The sequence below is a fragment of the Sorex fumeus genome, unplaced genomic scaffold (genome assembly GCF_029834395.1).
Source record: "Sorex fumeus unplaced genomic scaffold, SorFum_2.1 ptg000265l, whole genome shotgun sequence".
In the NCBI taxonomy this organism is placed as follows: Eukaryota; Metazoa; Chordata; class Mammalia; order Eulipotyphla; family Soricidae; genus Sorex; species Sorex fumeus.
Genome location: NW_026606322.1, coordinates 30,738,163 through 30,759,569, shown reverse-complemented (window position 1 = coordinate 30,759,569; position 21,407 = coordinate 30,738,163). Strand labels below are relative to the sequence as shown.

Here is a 21,407-nt window from a genome sequence, read left to right as displayed (position 1 = left end):
GACTATAAGAAGATTCAATGAAACACATGCTTGATTTGGATGATAGTGGCAGCAAACATTAAGCAAAGCATCTGTATCTTAGACAGTATATTTGTCAGTGTTTTCCAGATAAATAAAACCAATAGCATAAGGAGATTTATTTTTCAATTTTTATTATGGGGGTACTGTACTCTGGGCTGCACTTGAGAGTGCTAAGGGATAATACTAACTCAGTGCTTACGTATCAGTTTCTGCAGTCCTCAGCGGGCCATATGGGGTGCCAATGATAGAATCAACATCAGCTGTGTTCAAGGCAAACACCTTAATCCCTGTACTATCTCTCCAGACCATGAATAGAATTTTTTTAAAGGATTATCTTATAGGATTATGAGAGCTGGCTAATTCAAAATCTACGAAGCAGGACAGCAGAATGGAAATACAATGTGAGGTAGCAATCTTGAGTCTGAATTTCACTGGAAAGTAGTCTGGAAATGCAAACAGTTTTCATGCAGTTGTCTACAGAATTGCAACTCCTTTAAGAAATTTCAGTCTTGGGGCAAGAGCAATAGTACAAATAGTACAGAGGAGAGGGCCTTTGCCTTGCACATGGTCAACCTGGGTTCTATCTTCAGCATCCCAGATGGTTCTCTGAGCAATTCCTGTATGCAGAGCCAAGAGTAACCCTTGAGCATTGGCTAGGTGTGGTCCAAAAAGCAAAATAAAAAAATAATCTTAGTCTTGGATCAGTGGAAAAAAGCGCAAGAGATCCAAATATATGCTCTGCATGGGGAGACTCAGATTAGATCTCTGAACCATATGATCCCCAAAGCACTGTATGAAGCACTCCTAGAGCACTATGCTTGGAATAGCCAATTGGAAATTATGGCTGTTTTCCCCAACTTCCTGTCTCCCTAGCACTGTAGCACTGTCCTCCTGTTGTTCATCGATTTGCTCCAGCGGGCCCAGTAACGTCTCCATTGTGAGACTTGTTGTTACTGTATTTGGCATATTGAATATGTCATGGGTAGCTTGCCAGGCTTTGCCGTGCCTGCGAGATACTCTCGGTAGCTTGCCAGGCTCTCTGAGAGGGGAGGAGGAATTGAACCTGACTCGGCCAGGCTGGCCGCATGCAAGGCAAGTGCCCTACCGCTGTTCTATCGCTCCAGCCAAAAAAGATAATATTAAATTTACTCTTAATGCCTGATTAGAAGTAGCTTATTCATATTATGAATGATATCTATTCAAAACTTTTGTTCATATCAATTTTTTTCTTGTTGAAAGTCTGGTATAATAATGCCAATCATAGCAGCTTCTAGACAATGTTTGACATTGTAGCACTGTAACACTGTCCTCCCGTAGTTTATCAATTTGCTCGAGCAGGCACCAGTAACGTCTCCATTGTGAGACTTGTTTGACAAAGGAAAAAAAAATACTGAGCATGATAGTCAATCCAACTGGAAACATTAAAGTTCACCATTAGAGATAGCTATTAATTCATTAGAGAATATCAGCAAATTATCTATAACATTCAATTTAAAACTCTCAATTACTAAAAATAGTCTTCATCAGAAAAATCAATTTGTAAATATTCTTTTCTATAATAATCGAGGCCCTCCCGTTGATCATCGATTTGCTCGAGCGGGCCCAGTAACATCTCCATTGGAGACTTTGTTGTTACTGTGTCTGGCATATCGAATACTCTCGGTAGCTTGCCGGGCTTTCCGAGAGGGGCGGAGGAATCGAACTCGGGTCGACCATGTTGGCTGCATGCAAGGCAAATGCCCTACCCGCTGTGCTATCGATCTTACTAATTTGTCACATATTTACTCATTTTAATACTACTAATAACACAGTGTTTCTGGAAATGCTAAAATCTGAGTCATCCTAAAGTGTTACAGTTAACATCACAAGCTTAAACTCTATAGCACTTAAAGGAAATAAAAGGATAGAGCAAGTTAAAAGTTTTAAAAAGGTGAAGATGCTTCTGGAAGGGTCAGAAAGGCAGTTAAAGGGTCAGCCGCTTGCCTGGGATGCAGCAGATTCCAGTCTCTTCCTATGTAAGGTTACTTCTCATAAATAATTAAAATAGATTTAAGTTCATATTTGTCCTACTGCTAATTTCACTCTTTTTTATTCAGTCTATACACTTAATTTCATTTGTTCACATGCAAATAAGTCTTTTACAGGAAAAGTATTTATAATAATACATAGACTAGCATCATTACCTAGAAAATTGCATGAAACAATTACTCAGCTGTATTAAACGGATGGCAGTGTATAGATGCATGGACGAATTGCCAAGTGAATAGACTTTAAGGTCACTTCTGTCTGAATTTCTAGCACCAAATCCATTCCCAATTCCTTCCCGTCTCTGACTCTGCTAGTAGCCTCACATACAATTCTGGATGACAAGAACTATTATGTGAACTTAGTGGAATTTGGGTTCTGCTTCTTTGAGATAACACAAAGGTCTCAAATGGAACAGCTAGAGCAAATGAAAGATCTTTTCCCCCCCAGCACATTTCATAAGTTTTATTCTTTGCATTATCTCATGAGGAAGTGTGAGGAGCTAAACATTGTTGGACTTTACAAAATTCTCTTTCTTGGGGCTTCAGTGTTGGATAGAAACCAAGAGAAGAAAAATGAGAAAAGGGGAGATAATTAAGAATCTAACTATAGCAGTTATTTCAATATCTGGGGCACCTGCTTGGCCAATTATTCCAATTATTCAGAAACTGTATACCTTGCAATTCAAGGGTGCTCCTTAGGGGGAAATTGGACTGATGTAATTTCATGCCAAAGAAAGCTGATTAAAGACACACAAAATACACAGAGTTAAAGAAAGAAGAAACATGAACTTGATTTCAATGCTATGTAATGTTGGGGAAGTTTTTCCCCAGTGTGCCTGGTCACGTTGTGCACCAGGTCCAATGCTGGCTGACACCCTGTTCTTGCCAACCTTGCCCAATACTCCCTCTTGTGAGGCTTCAGTTTCTGGTCCATTTTGCAAGGTCGGATCTTGTAGGATAATACTGGTTTGTCCTTTCTGCCTTGCCACAGAGAATTTAGGTTTATTGGATTACTCACATCACAGTGCTCCCATTTCTCTGTGCTTACTTGTAACTTCTTCCTTTGTGCTCTGCTTTCCCAACTGGTGAATCACTTTTATCTTCTAATCAGACTCTCTTAACTTGCAAATGTTGCTTTCTCTCATCTCCTTAAGTCCATTGCATGGTTAATTCAGAGCAATGTCTATTTTTGTATAGACACGGGGATACAGTTAATGCTATGCTTTTGTAACTTGGAAGTTAATTGACATTGAATGATATTCACTCCTGGGCATCTGTTCTCTTGACTTAAGCCTCAGTTCCCTTACTTCCTGGTTCCCCCAAAGCAGGTCCCGACAAGGAACTGGATAGATCAGGGCAAGCTCTGAGCTACCCTGGCATTGAAATGGGCCTGGCAAAAGCATCATAATACTTAACTATAAGTTAAGAGCATGGTCATGGACAAATTCTGTCATGACCCAAAATGTAACATCTAGATTAGGACCCCGCTAGGGTTAGGAAAGATTAATCTGGCTTGAGCACTGTAGTCTGAGATCTATAGCAAGATGTCCCCAGAAAAGCCACCCTACAAGCATAATGTATCTCTTACTGTGTCCATACAAAATAACTAATATTAAGAAGTAGAATTAAAATGATAATTAAGATGTTTATTACGTTATTATACTGAGGGAAGGAGAAACACCCCTATGTGGTTTTTCTGTCCCTGAGCCTGATGGGCTATCAGGAAGGGCTTTTGACATGTTGATGTGCTCCTGGACTGAGTGTGGTGTCTACCACCCCTTCTGGGGGAGAGTTGGAGACAGACCAGGGCAGCAAGATGGAGTGCAGAGAGACTAGCAAGGGGGACAGAGGGAGAAGAATGTAGGGGAAGAATTCAGGAGCAGGAGCATAGAGAGACGAGAGACGTGGCTGCGAGAGGGAGCACAAAGAGATGAGTGGGAGACACAGGAAGAGACAGGAATGAGGGGTAGTGTGGGACTAGAATGAGGAGTTTACGGAGACTGGAACAGATGTGTGGGGAGAATGGATTAAACTGTAAATGATCTTCATCCAGCCTGGTCTCATTTCCTCCTTCATCCACTCATGGCTTCAGTCGTCCCGGGTGGGGAAGTGGCCCAAGTTCACTGAATGCAAGCTGCCCAGAGATTAAACAGGGTCTTATCTGCTCCAGTGCCCGTCATGATGTTCCACAAAGTAACAGGCCCAACACAGCTCCCAAACATCTGTTTTCTTATCCACCCTTCCAGGTGAGATTAATCTCTGGCTAAAATCACTGCCCTACTTGAAACAGGTGACATATTTCTTCCTTTCCAGATGTGACCATATTTGCAGCTGTGTGACAAATCTGTAAATAATCTGTCTTTCCCCAAAACCTTCAAATCATCTTTTTTCTATGTCTCTGTGTATCTTCTTGTCAACATTCTCTCTCTCTCTTGTTTTTTTTGTGAATTAGAACTAAAATTGGACCAGAACTCATCATGGTGACCTGATTGCAGCTTGGGTAAACACATTTCTATTAATTTGGAGGAATTGGGGTCAAGGAATTCAAACACAGGAAGTTTGAGAGTCATCATTCAACTCATAACAAGAGATAAAAGACACTTAAAATACAAAAAAAAGAAACAAACATAAATTTTGATTGGATATTATCTCCCAGTGTCAGTTTTCTGTGTGTTTCAGGAAGAATTGGAATCAGTTTTTTCTGTACGAACTTTAAAAATCCTTGCCACTGAGTGTACTGTTATTAAGAAAATTTTGTGGAAATAACAATCATATTTTAGATGATAAAAGTTAACACAATAAGGATAAATGCTAAGAGTGCCTGCCTGGCTTTGTATTTTTAGTAAAGATTACAAAAAGTCTCTTGTGACTCAATAATAGAGAATACCTGAACCTGGTAGGTGGAGAAGTAATCTGCCATGGAAGACAATATGGAAAGTTTTCAAAAGAATAAGAATTATTTCCCTTATGACCCAATAACCCCACCTCTTTGCATATGCCACCACAAATGCACAACATTAATTTAAAAATGGTATTTTCATGCCGACACTTATTTCAAAGTTAAATATAATAGGGAAATAACCTTTCCACTACTGGATGATGGATAAAGCAGTTGCAGTTTCTAAAGGGTGGATAAAAAAAACAGATGTTTGGGAGCTGTGTTGGGCCTGTTACTTTGTTGAACATATAACCCATTATATTAATATATAATGGGTTACTTCTTAGGTGTGAGGAAAGGAGGCAGTTTGCTGCAATTTAAATGGAACTGGAGAATATCATGCTAAGAAAATTAAGTCAGAGAGAGAACAAATACTGGATAATTGATCTCCCTATGAAATATAGAGAGAAAAGAGGAAAATAGACAATGACAGACCCTTGTTTTGGATGATAACATTGACAAGTTGTAGGGGGGGGTAGTTGCAAAGAAAATAAACTAAGGTGATGTAAAGAACAGTGATGTGGGTTGTCAGCACTTTGGTTGGGTTGGATGTACTAATATTGTGCATCAATGCATCAACACCACAGACAAAGATACAGATTGCACCAATTGTAACACTATTATAGCCATCTTATCTAAACTAAAATGTTATTTTTTGTATTTGGTTTTAGACTTTGTTTTTAAATTTATCTTTATTAAAAAATAATTTTCAAAGTTATTCATAATACAGTAGCTTTACACATACGTGTTTCAACACTAATCTCACAATCAGTGTGACCTTCCCTTCCTTCCAGAAATGTCCCCAATTTCTTTCAGCACTCCCTGTCTTCCACCTTTGCAGACACAAAACAAATTCATTTCCTGTTACCTGATCCAAGAAATTAAAAAATGAATCAATAAAAGTCAATTTATGATGATAGATTGATTACTAAAAGAAGCTATTTGCAAAAGTGGGTTCCTAATGCATGTTGTAGGTTCAAGGGAATAAGATATAACTTTAGCAGTTGTGAACATTCTCACTAGAATAAGAGTTACAAATCATCTAGGAACTATGCCTTTTAAAACCATGTACTATAATACTAGTATTTCAAAATTTAAAATGGGAGCAGGAAGCTTTTTGTTGAATTAAAGCTAAATAATAGGAAAAAGGAGCTACTGAAAAAATAAGAGCTTTGCATTGGAGAGGTTCCCAACAGAACGTTGTCTTCTGAGCAGTGTCTGACACTTGTGCACTTTTCTAGGTGCAAAACAGTGTTCTAGGAATTTACAGATATTTCTTGACCAATATCATAGTAACCCAGTGATAAAGATACTACTTTCCTAGGTGATAGATAAGCAAAAGAGACAGAGCTCAGCATCCTAGGGCTTGGTTGATCCCCTCAGACATTGCAACAGCAGAGACCACTTAACACTTTCAACATGTATTAGATTCCTGTATTGTGTTGGCTGCCTCCATAGCCTGGTGGCTTCAGAGCTACCTATTTTCTCATTGATTCTGACATCGTCAGAGAATTTGAGACTAGAAATAAGAAAACAAATAGAAATAACAGTTATTATGCTAGTGAACTAGAAAACCAAAATCAGGACCCTAAGTTAGAGCCTTCTGGGACCTTGAACTTCATTTCAGTTTTAGTAAACAAATGATGGAGTGCCATCAACTCAGCTGGTTTTGTACCCACCATAGGCCACTAAACACAGGACTCAGCCATGTGATCAGTATGAGTCAAAATCCACCGCAGAGAAGACAGTGTTCCCCCTTTGCCCAGGGTCCTGACCCAAGATTGCACTCCCTAATTACAGGGGAGAAAGAGACTAGCACTCAATGAATCCTCAAGTACGCTCTTAGTAACCCTCTGAAAACCTGGCTGCATCTGGGGATTATTTAACCTTCTTTTGCTTCCCTCTTTCCTGTTTTCCTTCCTCCACCATCTCCAGCACATTGGCTTTCCCCAGGCTCCTATATTCAATAAAAAAGTAAATATTTATAGAATCCCCTTGCATGCCTTATTTCATTCAAGATTTCTGCTCACGTCCTTTTTCATTTGATCACTGCATGTCCATGGGGTGAACGCTCTATGCCACAGATTGTTTCATTTCCACTCATGCATTCAACATACTATTCAGCTGATTACTACTCAAGAGCACTTTTTATTTTGCCTCCCAGTTTAGCTGTCACATGTGTCAAAATTGCTATTCTTCTCTCTGTATTTATAATGAGTCATTATTAATCACCATCAGGCCATCTGTAGAGTGTCACTGGGTAGTGACATTTAAGTCTTTGTTCAAACTCTAAAATTGCAGGATGAATATTAATGCTCCAGGATCCTTCTCCAGCACTCCCAAACAAGAGCATATGTAGCAGATATTAAATCTGCACAACAGCAAGACAACAGGGTGCAGCATATCATTTGTAGGGCCTTCCCATTACAATAGAATTATTATGTTATAAACAGAAAATAGAATTCCCTTTCTCTCTTGTTAATGTTGTACTTTATATTCTTGGAAAGACAGTCCTTGAACAGAGGTGGTTACAGTTGTCAGGCCTGTACTGTGATTTCACAGAATAATGAGAATATCCTGCAGAATCCTGGCTAGATGTTAACCCCCTAACTTAAGGTAATAATTTCTAATACTGGTTCTCCATCAGGGTTGTATGTGCAGTAGCCTCGGAGGGAGCTAAATCATCTGTTTTATTTTCAATTGTTTGTTTATTTGAGAGTTGGTGTGTGTTCTAACATGAACCTCTGGTGGAAATGTTGTTTATTCAGAAGTCACCTATTTAAAATCTTCATGCATGGACCAGATATATAGCTCATAGCAGGATGTGTTTGCTTCCTAGATGTATAGGGCCATGGGTACAGTACTCCAATTCAAAAATATTTAAAAACTAAAACTAAAATATTCAGCATGTAAAAGCAAATACCAGTTCTTTCTGTGTATGGAATATTATGAGTCAGACATAACCAAAAAGAACAGAGCTTTAAATTAATATCTAAGTTAATATATAATATATATAGATCTTAAATATGAGTAAGGTGGTTCAATTAGTTTGTGATTAATTTCATAATTTATACTTCATTTTCTGATTCAAAATATAGATGCTTATTTTCCAATTAAGCATGAATGAATAGCTTTCAAGAACATAGAGGATTTGTTTTCACAAGTCTTCTGAACATCCAATGTCTAAATACTGCTGAGAGGGCAGAGGGCAAGAGCAGTTCTCCATGTTTGGACTCTAGTATTGAATTCCCAGGAAGGTTGGCTAAAAACTGTCAGGGGTTATCATAGAGACCCAGATCACTGTTTGGAAGGCCATAAAAATGTCCTGTAGGAGTGCACCTATATCCCAGAGCTGCTGCAAGAACAATGGCCCAACTCCACTGCTTTCTGACTAATCTCTGCAGAGAAAGCAAACTCATGGATAATGCGGGAACACCAGTTTTCAGGCTGAGAACTCTGGGGTCTTCTGAGAGTGTGGGAGGGGAATCTCCCCCACTCTTCATACTTCTGGAAGCCCCGGTGGTCACAAGCACATCCCACAGTCACCTGCATATAAACTCATCTGTTCATTTCTATAGATTCTGGAGTATGGGGAATACACAGCATACGTGGCTAGCAACAACTTCAAATTGCACAAAGTTGACTCCACACTAGTGCACACCAACTTGACAGAAAGTAGCATAGAAGCCAACGAAGCTCAAGAAATAACAATAACACACAAGGTTCAACTAATAACAAACAGTTCAGTCTATCCTCAGAGAAGAACTTATTGACCCCGTGGTGAGATATAACATTTTTCACAAATTTTTGATTACTGTAATAATTTTTGATAATTCCATTACCAATTTAGTGGTAAAAATCAATATAAAATAAATTATTTTCTGCCTGCGAAGGGGGCAGACATGAGCAGTGGCTGGGAAAATGGGGATATGGTAGAGGGAAGATTATTCTGATGGTGGGATTTCTGTTGGAACACTGAATGCCCATAACAACTATTTTATGAACTTCTTTGTAAACCACAATGTTCCAATAAAGTAAAATTAAGTAAATAAATAAATACATCCTTTAGAAAACAGGAATTTGGGAAAGAAATAATCTTTACTGAATTACAAGAATTAGAACTTATATTCACTATAATTAAATTTTAGAATTTTATTCTTTTTATTTTTTTTAATTTATTTATTTATTTATTGAATCACCATGGGAAAGGTTACAAAGCTTTCAGGTTTAGGTCTAAGTCATGCAAATATCAAGCACATTTCCCTTTACCAAAACTTATTTTTTACCATGAAGAACCCCAATAAAACCCCACCCCCACCCCTCCCAGTCCCTGTGGGGCAGATGAATTCTAGTTAACACTCTATCTGCTTTGATTAGATTCATTGTTTCAATAAAAGATTCACCACTATTATTTAGAGTTTACCCCCCAACCCCAAATCAGACATGCTGACAAAGCATTGTGAAGTGATTTGCTTTCTATAGCTGGGTTCAAGAATTATATGTTGGTTTTGGATTTCTGCTATTTTACTTATTGACCCTGGAAGTATTTCTACTGAAAGTCAGATAGTTAAGAAATTGGTTTCTGTGCTCTGGAGTCGTGGCCGTGCTGGAGAGCCGCTAGTGGGGGGCAACTGGTGGCCTCAGTAGGGCGTGAAGGACGGACCGGAACGCCCCCCTTCCCATAAGGTTTTAGTCGCCCCCACTCTCCCGGCTCATACCTGCTGTCCACAAGGCTCCCATGCGGCGCCATCTTTCTTTCCAGAGAGGAGAAGGCGACTGGGCAACACCCTTTCCCCTCCGGACAGACATGATGGCCTGGATTAACGCATAGTCTGTTCACTTTTCTGCTCCAAGCTGCCGGGTTCTGCATTAAGTCCTTGTGCTTTTGGGGCTGTGGCCGTGCTGGAGAGCCACTCGCGGGGGGCAACTGGTGACCTCGGGAGGGCGTGAAGGAAGAACCGGAACGCCCCCCTTCCCATGAGGTTTTAGTCGCCCCCACACCCCCGGCTCATACCTGCTGTCCACAAGGCTCCCATGCGGCCGCCATCTTTCTTTCCAGAGAGGAGAAGGCGACTGGGGCAACACCCTTTCCCCTCCGGACAGACCTGATGGCCTGGATTAACGCATAGTCCATTCACTTTTCTGCTCCAAGCTGCCGGGTTCTGCATTAAGTCCTTGTGCTTCTGGGGCCGTGGCCGTGCTGGAGAGCCGCTCGCGGGGGGCAACTGGTGACCTCAGTAGGCCGTGTTGGACAGACCAGAACGCCCCCCTTCCCATGAGGTTTTAGTCGCCTCCACACCCCTGGCTCATACCTGCTATCCACAAGGCTCCCATGTGGCCGCCATCTTTCTTTCCAGAGGGAGGAGGGCGGAAGGGACCAACACCCTTTCCTCTCCGGGCAGACATGATGGCCTGGATTAACGCATAGTCCTTTCACTTTTCTGCTCCAAGCTGCCGGGTTCTGCATTAAGTCCTTGTGCTTCTGGGGCTGTGGCCGTGCTGGAGAGCCGCTCGTGGGGGGCAACTGGTGACCTCGGTAGGGCGTGAAGGGCGGACCGAAACGCCCCCCTTCCCATGAGGTTTTAGTCGCCCCCACTCCCCCGGCTCATACCTGCTGTCCACAAGGCTCCCATGCGGCCGCCATCTTTCTTTCCAGAGGGAGGAGGGCGGAAGGGACCAACACCCTTTCCCCTCCGGGCAGACATGATGGCCTGGATTAACGCATAGTCCTTTCACTTTTCTGCTCCAAGCTGCTGGGTTCTGCATTAAGTCCTTGTGCTTCTGGGGCTGTGGCCGTGCTCCAAACTTAACTATGATTTTCAGAGAGAAACGTTGGGTGGTTTACTTCCCATGGATCACTTTGTATATAGAGAGATGTCGCGCGGCCGCGTGAGCGGCCGCGCGGTTTTGAGGAAAAGTCCAAGTTCCCGCATACTAGAGCTGTGGTTGTAGAGGCTTCTGGTCACCGGGGTTCCATCTGGGGGAGGCGGGATGCGGTACCTACCCCATCTGGGGCTTCCCGATGATCTCGGCTCTTTTTGGAACCTGTTTTTTTTTTTCCTTCGGGATCTGTGGATCCCGCCCTCCATGTTGTCCTTCTCTTCAGCTGAATGCTGTAAATATCAATTTTAGAATTTTAAAGACAAACTGTTTAAGAGAGTAGCTGCTTGATATGGAACTGATTATCACATCATTCTTTTGACTTGTTAGGAAAATCTGTATAGTACTTCAGTTCAAGTTTAATACTTTTTCTTTTTGGGTCACACCCGGCAATGCACAGGGGTTTCTCCTGGCTTTGCACTCAGGAATTACTACTGGAAGTGCTCAGGGGACCATATGGGATGCCAGGAATTGAACCCAGGTAGGTCATGTGCAAGGCAAACACCCTAACAGTTGTACTATCATTCCAGCCCCTCAAGTTTAAATTTAAAATGTCACATTAAACATATTTTATATTGATCAAAAGGTGGTAATTTAAGCATGTGTTATAGGAGCTTAATTTTTTTAATAACATAATTTACTTCAATGTCATAGGCTTGGCATATTGCCACTTGAGTCTCCAACATTGAGTATTTGATCTCTGGTGTGTAATGTTATATTTGTTTTAAAAGTATTTGGAATTATCTACCTATGGGCTGGAGTGATAGCACAGTGGTAGGGCATTTGCCTTGCCCCCAGCCGGCCTGGCCGAGCCTGGCTTGATTCCTCCGCCCCTCTCGGAGAGCCTGGCGAGCTATTGAGAGTATCTCACCCTCACAGCAAAGCCTAGCAAGCTATCCGTGATGTATTCAATATGCCAAACACAGTAACAGGTCTCTTGATGGAGACGTTACTGGGCCCGCTCGAGCAAATCGAAGAACAATGGGAGGACAGTGCTATCTACCTATGCCCAATGAATATGCTAGGAAACTGTCTAAAATTTTTGAAGTTTAAAAGAACAAAGGCAGGTGACTAAAACAACACAATACAGCAATGGCAGCATTAGAATTTATGTTGTAGCTCTGGAGGGATATTGCTTTTGAAAGTATTAAGAAGAGCATCTGAGCTGCAGAGGAAGTACAGAGGTTAATGCACTCGCCTTGAGTGTTGCCAAGCTTGGTTTGATTGACAGCACCACATATGTTCCCCTATGCACAGAGCTAGGATTAAAATCTGAGCACTGCCAGGTATGGGCAACTCCCTGCCTGCCACCTCCCATCCTCTACACCACCATCACCTAAAAGAAGGGAGATCTGACCCATTTCAGTTCCTGGTATCTCAAAAAAAGCACCATTAACACATGGTCAGACATTCTGAGCAGAGTATTTCAGATAATGACAGATTTAATCGAATGAAGTTTAAGCATTAGAATACTCTTGAGATTCTTTTGCCAGATCTTCCAAAGCTCTGTTTCATTCTTTCAAGAAATCCTGAGGGCATGCATGAAGACTGAGGGTGATTTCTTTGCATTTGTAGCAGTCCTGTTGTGAGCTTGCTTCCATAGAGCTGTTTATATGACCACCAGTACCTAGAATTAATCTGAGGAAATTCAGAATCTCTAAGAGTTTTGATCTCAACAGAGAGTATTCACCCCCAAACACTGCCCTGATAATTGCTCGACACATCATGACACCTATTCCTACAGTAGTTGACAACTGATTCTCATACAAATCTGCAGAGCCTAGGACCCTCAGACCAGGACAGGGAAATGATCCAATGCTTGGATGAACAAGGCATCTTCTTGAAGCTTTGGCTAAAATATAGTGACAAAGATTGCTATATATGTGGAATTACAAATGAAATAAAAACTCCTTAATTTCATCAAAAAGTTTAACATTTCTAAAATACATTTATAATTTATTAACAAGACCATGTAACAACATCACATCTCGGTGTCCCACCCACCGTTGCCCCCACACCACAATGCTCCAGTGTTGCCCCCGTACCCACACGCCAAATTATTCATTCTTTCTATGTCTATCCACTCTCACTACTTACCATATCTGCAATCAATAACCATTTGTTTTCACAAAATTTTAAATTTGTTTCTGTTGTTTTCTGTCAGTTAATTTACTCCTTCCATTTTCTACATGAGTAAAGCCACTTGATAATTAATTGTCTTTCACACCTCTATTTATTTTACTAAGGTCATCATTAAAATTCTCTCTCTCATATATCAAAAGACACAATTTTATTCTCTTCAGTAACAGAGTAACTTTTCCTTGAGTACAGAAACCAAAGATTTTTAATTTAGTTGTCTGGCAATGGACATTTATGTTGATTCCATATTTTGACTGTCATGAATGATGGAATAAACATAGGGGAGCAAGTTTCCTTTTTACTTGGCATTTTCATATGCTTCAAATAAATGGAGAGTGGGGGGGTGGAGAGATAGTCAATCACAATCACAACCATCCTGTTATTCGTCAATTGCCTCGAGCAGGCCCCACTAATGTCTCCTTCATCCTAGCCCTGAGATTTTTTTAAAAAGTGCCATATTCAAGACTCTTTCAGAATTAGGAGAATGAGACCCTTCATTGTTAATGGTATTTGGCATATTGGGTACTCCACGGGGAGTTTGCCAGACTCTGCCATGTGGGCAGGTTACATTCAGTAGCCTGCCAGTTTGTCCAAAGTAGGAATGAGATGATAGGATGCCGCGCAGCCGCAAATGCTTGATAATACACTGGGAGATAGTACAGTGGGTTTTTGCCTTGCAAGTAGCCAACCCATAATGGATCCCCAGCATCTCGCATGTTCTCATCAGCACCTCCAGGAGTAATTCCTGAGTGCAGAGCCAGAAGTAACTCCTGATCACAGCCGGGTGTGACCCACAAAGCAAAGGAACAAAAAACTGTCAGAGTAGTATTGCTCCATAAAAGTAATTCCCACTTCTGTTACTTTAAGGAATGTCCATATTATTTCTCAAAGAGACTAAACCAATTTGCATCCCCACTAACATTGCACTGGTACTCTTTTCATCGCATTGTCACCAACTCTTTTTATTCATAGTTGTTCTTATCTAGGCTCTTCTTACTAGTATAAAATGATAGAAACACAATTGTAGAAGGGGATTTCAATATACCAGTAAGAGAAGCAGATATTTTATCCTGATTAACTTAACAAGGGATCTGAGAGAGAGCACAGGAAGGAAGGCACTTGCCTTGACTATAGCATGGTCTCCCTACCAGAGATCACTCCAAACCCATAGACAGGATTTTCTCACGAGCACTTCCTAGTGTGACCCAAGATCCTCTGCACACTCACAAAAGAAAAAAAGTATTTACAATGAAATATTAACATTTACTGAATGAATTGGTAGTGTGGATTTTAAAGTTCTACTCAGGAATTTACATGCACCCAAATTAACAAATGAGTTCGCATTCTTCCTTAGTGCACACACAAGGATTGATCATGTTTGGAACATGAAAGAAACTTTCACAAGTATGTGAAAATTGAAATTGATCAATCCTTTCCAATCCCCAGTTGTTAAGACTAAAATAACAGCAAAAACAAAGGAAAAACCACAAACATAGATACTAAACTCATGCTTCAAAATCTCTCTCTTCGGTCATCAAGAAACCAAAGAAGATGAAGTAATACCTCAAGAATAATAAAAATTGAGACATTCTCTCAGATCCTATGGGATACAATAAAACAGTAATAAAAGTAGTCCATTGGAATCTAAAATTACATCATATACAACCAAAAACTCTCAAATAGTGTAACCATACATCTGAAGGTATTAACTAAGGAGAAACAAGCAATGGAAAATTAGCAAAAGGAAAAAAATAAAATTTAGAAGAAAAATAAATATAATAGAAACTAGAGGCAATACAAAGCATCAAATAAACTAAGGACCAATTATTGAGAAAACCAGTAGACGCCTCATTAGGCTCACCAATTTACAGAGAGAGAGAGAAACAAAGAGAGAGAGAAATCTGATTTAAAAAATCACTAATGAAAGAGGTGAAATTACAGCCTCTAGGACAGAAACATAAAGGATCATATGAGACTGTGAAACAAATCTATATGCAAACTAACTGGACAACTTAGACAAAATAGACATGTTTTTATAATCATACCACCTTTCAAGATAGAAACAGGAATAATCCTTAGATATATTGAACAGACAAGCAAAAGTACAGAAATCAAAACAGCAAAGAAGGATCTCCTAAGAACAAAAGTCCAGTGTTTCAAAAGGCTAACTCTAAAAATATATTTGCTAAGGATTAGGATCACTTCTAAGAATCTCTCCCAATTCCTCTGACTTACTTTTATATGGCTCTTCATGAGTAGGCAGAGTAAGCATTGCTAATGGTAAATAATAGATGCGAAGTTATATTGGAGACTCTGAATCAAAGTTTTGATGTAAGGAAATCTTTAGAAGTTTTCTCATCAAGACCAGATTTCTGTTTCTTAGCCATGACTCAAATGGAAGATGATTAACTTGCAATCCCCACCCTGGGAAGAAAGCATTCCGCAGCACAAACATGGAGCAGATGGACAGAGAGTCATAGACAGAGAAAACATGAGGGGCTTTCCTGGACATGGTGCATCCACGTGAATAAGATACTGTCATAGCATTTGTCACATAAGTGCAATTCATTGACATAGACCTTTAAACAAAATAAGCTCACCCATAAAAATGAGATGAAGGGATTGGGTTAACTACAATTACAGAGAATTACAGAGTGACATTTATGCAAATGAGGGGTCCATATATGGACATATGACACTGTGAGGTGCCACACCCATTCCTGAGAATATATAAACGCACAGTCCAGAGGTAACATTTATCACAGAATCTTCTCGCAGTAACTCAGCTGAACTCACCTCTGTCAACATGTCCTACGGCTGCTACTCTGGAAACTACTCCTCCAGCTCCCTCGGGAGCTGCCTGCAGTACCCAGGATCCTTCTGTGGTTCTTCCTACCCCAGCAACCAGGCTTGTGCCTCTGGCTTTGGACCTTCCAGCACATGTCAAATGGGACCCTCCCTCTATAGCTGCCAGGAAACATGCACCAAACCCGTCCGATTCCAGGCCTCCTGCGGGATGCCAATCTCCAGCCAGTCTGCTTGCTGTCGCCCAAGACCATCCACCTTCTGTGGTCCCTGCCAGCCAGGCTTCAGTAGCTGTGGCTCCGGCAGCAGCTGCTCCGGTTATGGATCTGGAAGCTCCTACACGATGGGATGTGGTACCAGTGGCTTCAAACCTTGTGGAGGCAGTGGCTTCCCTTCAATGAGCTGTGGCTCTGGATTCAGCCGTCCATCCTACCTGCCATCTAAGCCCTGCCAGTCTTCTTGCTATAGACCAACTTGTGGCTTCTAATGATTGTCTCGTTGCATTTTCCAACTTTATTTTCCAATATTGTCAGCGCTTCTCTTTGATCCTTAATTATTATTCATCTATTGGAATGATTGTCCTCTTACTCTCAGATTATATCTTATCTTCTCTCTGACCTCAACGGTGGCCAACAGAGGTGATGTGAGTGTGATAGAAATCTATTATTATTAAAAATAAAGTCATACTCTGCATTGGAAAATGAATTTATGTGTTTTCATTTTTTTCCCAAAATTGTGTGAACATTTATACCATTACAATCCATTTAATTTATCAATCCTAATATTAATCTTATTATTTCTTGCTATTAGTTGATTGTTGGTTACGTGTTAATTGTGATAGAAAAAGTGGTAATATAAAAATTTCACCATGTGCATGGAAATAAATCTTGAAATCACAAGAAATTGGATACTTCATCAAATTTTATAAGATTGCATATTTTTTGCATTTGCAGTACAGGTATTAGATTACTATTGTTTAGTATTATGACTTAAAATTTCAGAATCAGGAGCAAGATTGATTCTTAATGAGATACGTTCCATATATACATATATATGTGTATTATATATATATCTGAAGGTATTAGGTAGAAGATTAGTTAATAGCCAAGTGATTTAGAGAAAAGAAACAATAATTAGTTTTATATGGTAGTGTATAAATGACAGAGAAGCAAATTAGTTGGAAAAAATGTAAGTTATTATGTATGGTCTTTAACATTGCTTGAAGAAACCCCATACTTATTAGTAAAAATAGCACAATAGCTTTAATTTAGCTGATAAGAATTCATGTGATCTTACACTTTTTTGTATCTACAGGGATGAATAACATAAAATTTAATAGCAAGATATAAGATCATAGATTTAATATTCCACTTTGGTTTCACTCATGTTTCAAATTAAACCTAAAAATAAAAAGCATTTGATATCATCAGAAGTGGTGATTGAATACATATCTCAAACCATAACTGGGGCAATATTATTTGTCTCTTATATAGCAATATCCTGTTTGTCAGACAATAAATTCTAGGAACTCTTAATTGGAAAGATTATGTGCTTATGATAAGAACATTAAAACTGAGGGTGGAAATAGTTAAAACAATAGTTAATAAATACTTCTATTTATTAATTCAGTTGCATGTCAGAGCATAGAGAAAAATACCCTCCGAGGAAATTCTAGGTTTGCTATAAGAAAATACAGACATAAAGTCGGAGGGAAACTTATATTCATTCTATGACATATTAAAAGGTAGAGCTTAAATAGCAAAGACACAGAAATGTTGAAGGCATTTAATGGAAGCTGGAAGATGAAATGGAGAAAACAAAGCATAAGAGGATTAAACATTCCCTGTATATGAAAGTGATACTGGGGCTCTTTAGCACCACTAATGAACGAGGCCACCTACAGTGCTCAGGAGCCTTCAGAGATACACATGGATATGCTTTGGAACCCCCAGCATGGAGAACTGAACTGGTATTGGCCACATGCAAGGCATACACTTAACCTCTGAAACAGCCCTCTGGCCTCTGTGCACACAAGACTCATCTATAGTTTCCAATAGCCTCACGAATATCCCTATGACTGGGAAATTGAATCTATAATTTAATTTATTTCAGCGGGAGTAAATTGGCTTGTGTGACACTTGTGATTCTGTTGAAGGATGAGGCTTTAAGGTAATATTCAAGTAGTTAGTGAGATAACATATATCATGTGGAAGACTGGTGAATTATTGCTCAGAAACATCTCAATTAGCCGTCTTTAGGTTGATAAAGCAAAGTTGCATTCTTTACCAAAAACATATTTTCTCATTTTTTTCATATTTAGCAAATGTATTTTAAGATACATTAGAGATCGTTTTGATGTTTCATCTAGCCTATCCTTTTTCGTTCTTTATTTTATTATTTTTGTTGTTGTTGTTAGAGGGAAGAGCACACCCAATGGTGCTCAAGGGCTGCCCCCTGGTTCTGTACTCATGGAGCACTTCTGGTAGGCTCAGGGGACCATATGGGATTCCTGGATCAAAACTAGGTCGACTGCATGCAAAGCAATATTGGAAATATTGGAATTTTGTGTGAAATTTTAGTGTCCCTAAGCAATGCAGAATGTGGCATCTACTAAAAAAGAAGAGTGAGGGGCTGAGAGATATTACAAGGCTTATAGTGCTTGAATAACATCCCTTGTACCATATAATGATTCCCTGAGCACCACCAGGGAATATTTAGTTTAGTTTCACACAATATTTAGTTTCACACAATATTTACAATATTTCACACAAAATCCACTGTACTATCACTCAGACCCCATATCCTGATATTCTAAATTCTTCATTAATAATTATTTAGTAAAGCAGTTCATTAAATTATTGATATATTCAGGCTCCTACTGCATAGTTAAAATTTCATTACTATCAGAACAATTTTGTGCCAAGCAATTTCGTTGAAGGAAAATAATTTACAATATGATTCGTTTAGAGTGGAGGGACTGAGAATGGGTGGGATTGTTTGGTCACACAATACAGTGCTCAGGGGATATGCCTGGCCCTGTGCTCATGAGTGACCCCTGGTGGTGTTCAGGGAATCATTATATGATACAAGGGATGTTACTCAAGCACTATAACCCTTGTACTATCTCTCAGCCCCTCACTCTTTATTTTTAGTAAATGCCACATTCTGCATTGCTTGGGGACACTAAAATTTCACACAGCAATGTTCCTGTACCATCAGAGCACTGGATTGATTTCAGGGCCTCACACATGCTAAATATTTGTTCTAGCATTTGAGCTATATCCTGATATTTATTCTATATTTTCATTGACCTCATGCCATTCTTTGAAAAAGGAGATCTAATATGGTTTTATAAAATATTTTTTAAAAAAATTATTTACTTAGGCACTGTGATTTCCAATGCTGTCAATAAGACTTTTAGGCATATAATGTTCCAACTCCCTTAAATCATTCCCAGCATCAGTGATCATCCACCAATGTCTCAAGGTTCTATCCTGACCCGTCCCCAGTCATCAACAAATTTTGATGGCTGCCTCATGGGGCTGGTAGGACCTGAGCATCTGTGCCGTGCAGGGACTCATCACATACTTTCATCAATCTTGAATATCCCAGGCACTTTCCTAGGTGACATAGGTGGGTCGAGAGGGAGTTGGTAGATTTCCTTCTGGAAGTGCTACTTTTCTCCTCTCCACTTTACATAATCCACGTGGGGAACCCTACCCCACTGCTGGTTAGAAGTAAAATCTCTCATCAGCAATAAATCCATAGTGGGCCTGTTATGTGCTAGAATGGTGCTGACTACTTGTCATTTTGGCATTCCCAGTCGCTTTACCTCACCCATGCCCTGAATCATTGTATGTCCACCTACTCCCTCCTAATATGATACTCATAGTTTGTACACAAATGCATAGAATTTGTTAGCAGTAGATATTGCCTATATCCTTGTTTTGTTTTCCCAAACACTACAGAGATCGTCTGATGCCTTTTTTCTCTCTCTTTCTTGCTTGACTCAGAATTAGTACTCCAGTTTCATCCAAGTTGTAATAACTGAATGTTTTCATTTGATTGGCTGCATAGTATTCCAAGGTGTATGCATACAATTTCTTTATTCATTCTTCTATTATTGGTCACTCGGCTTGTTTCCATATTCTGACCATTATATTAAGAACTGAATTGAGCATAGCTGTGTACATTTGTGTTTCAGGTCTGGCATCCCTGTGCGCGCAACGAATCTTCAATTGGTTCGCAACTAAAGGTAAGAACAGCATTCGGTAGACTCCCACTCTAGAAAAGTTTGGTGGTAGAACTAGGATTTGTGGTATGGTGAATACTAGCCATACTCCTCCGCTAAGATGGGACAAAAACAGTGCCACATGAAGTCCTTTCAAAATCTTTTGCGCCAAACTGAATGTGGCCAGTTTTTTATTGAATAGATTAAGCATTTTGCAAAGATAACTGGACATCATGTTTCTTAGGACCAACTCCAGTCCTGACTAAACACTGTTTATAAATCTCACCCTAGTTTCCATATAAGGGTACTTTGAAGCTTGAGGTTTGGGAAAAGATTAAGGGTAATCTCTTCAGAGAATTTAAAGAAGGGGCTCAGATCTCTAAACAATTCTGGGTAACTTGGGAAATTGTTAACTCCATTCTTAAGGCTTTGGAAGGTACCTCCGAGGAGGAGGATGTTAGATATACCATGGGAGGCTTTCCTCGGGAGTTAAACAGAGAGAATTTAAAGATTAAGGATGAAATGAAGAAAGTTCCTACTACTGAGATAGCCTTACCCTCGGCCCCTCCCATATCCAAGTCTAGAAAGAAGCCTGATGCTCAATGCTTTGCTACTCCCGTACCCAAGCCCTGATAGCAGCTCAAGGCATTCCCAGTGGAAACACATTCTCAGAGCAAAAATCTCTCTGCCACTGATGAATTAACGTTCCCTACTGATGTCAAGCCAGAGAGAACCCCCACCTCCTCTGTATGACTCCAGTTCCAGTGTGTCAGAGGAAAGCGATGCATATGATGAGCCAGCTACCACTTCCTCAGATCCTGAGTAGCTTGGTACAGAAGGCTTCTCACAAGAGCTGCCGCTCCCCAGCCAAGCGACCTCCAGGTAACTTGGGACATGGTCCTGATAGAAGCTTACAGCTGAAACCTCTCGACCGTAAGTGGTCAATCCCACCCAGACCCCATGAGCCCAGTCTCTTTTTTCCTATCCAGCTGGAGGAGAATCAGTCTCCGTATTATGAAGGGTTAAGAATGGATTCACTTAGTAATTTCAAAAAGGCCTGTGCCTTGCACGGACCTACATCTCTGTACAGTAGGGAGTATATTATAGGCTGGAGTAAAAAGGCTCACTGAGTATCTCAAGATTTTCACGTAGTCTTTAAGACGTGCTTAAGCCCTTCTCAGTACATGCAGTGCAGGATGTGGTTCAGTGATGAGGCTAAGGCTAAACTTCAGAGCCAAGGCCATGCTGGACAGAAATTCACAGGGATTAAATTGATTTATGAGATGTTAATAGGTGAAGGAAAATGGCACGACCCTAAAAAGCAAGTCACCTTGCCTCATGTTGTTTTTGATCATGACTGTGATGC

At 40.1% G+C, this 21,407-nt stretch overlaps 1 protein-coding gene across 1 annotated transcript; it reads left to right on the top strand.

Annotated features, from left to right (window-relative positions):
• The first annotated feature begins 15,778 nt into the window (after positions 1 to 15,778).
• LOC130018487 (keratin-associated protein 13-1-like) lies at positions 15,779 to 16,297 on the top strand. The gene has a single exon (XM_056109179.1). The coding sequence runs from the start codon at positions 15,812 to 15,814 to the stop codon at positions 16,295 to 16,297; it is 486 nt and encodes a 161-aa protein (XP_055965154.1). The 5' UTR covers positions 15,779 to 15,811.
• Positions 16,298 to 21,407: the final 5,110 nt, after the last annotated feature.

Bases quoted from the DNA above. Each gene is read 5' to 3' on its own strand.
- LOC130018487 (XM_056109179.1), top strand. From the start codon at position 15,812: ATGTCCTACGGCTGCTACTCTGGAAACTACTCCTCCAGCTCCCTCGGG.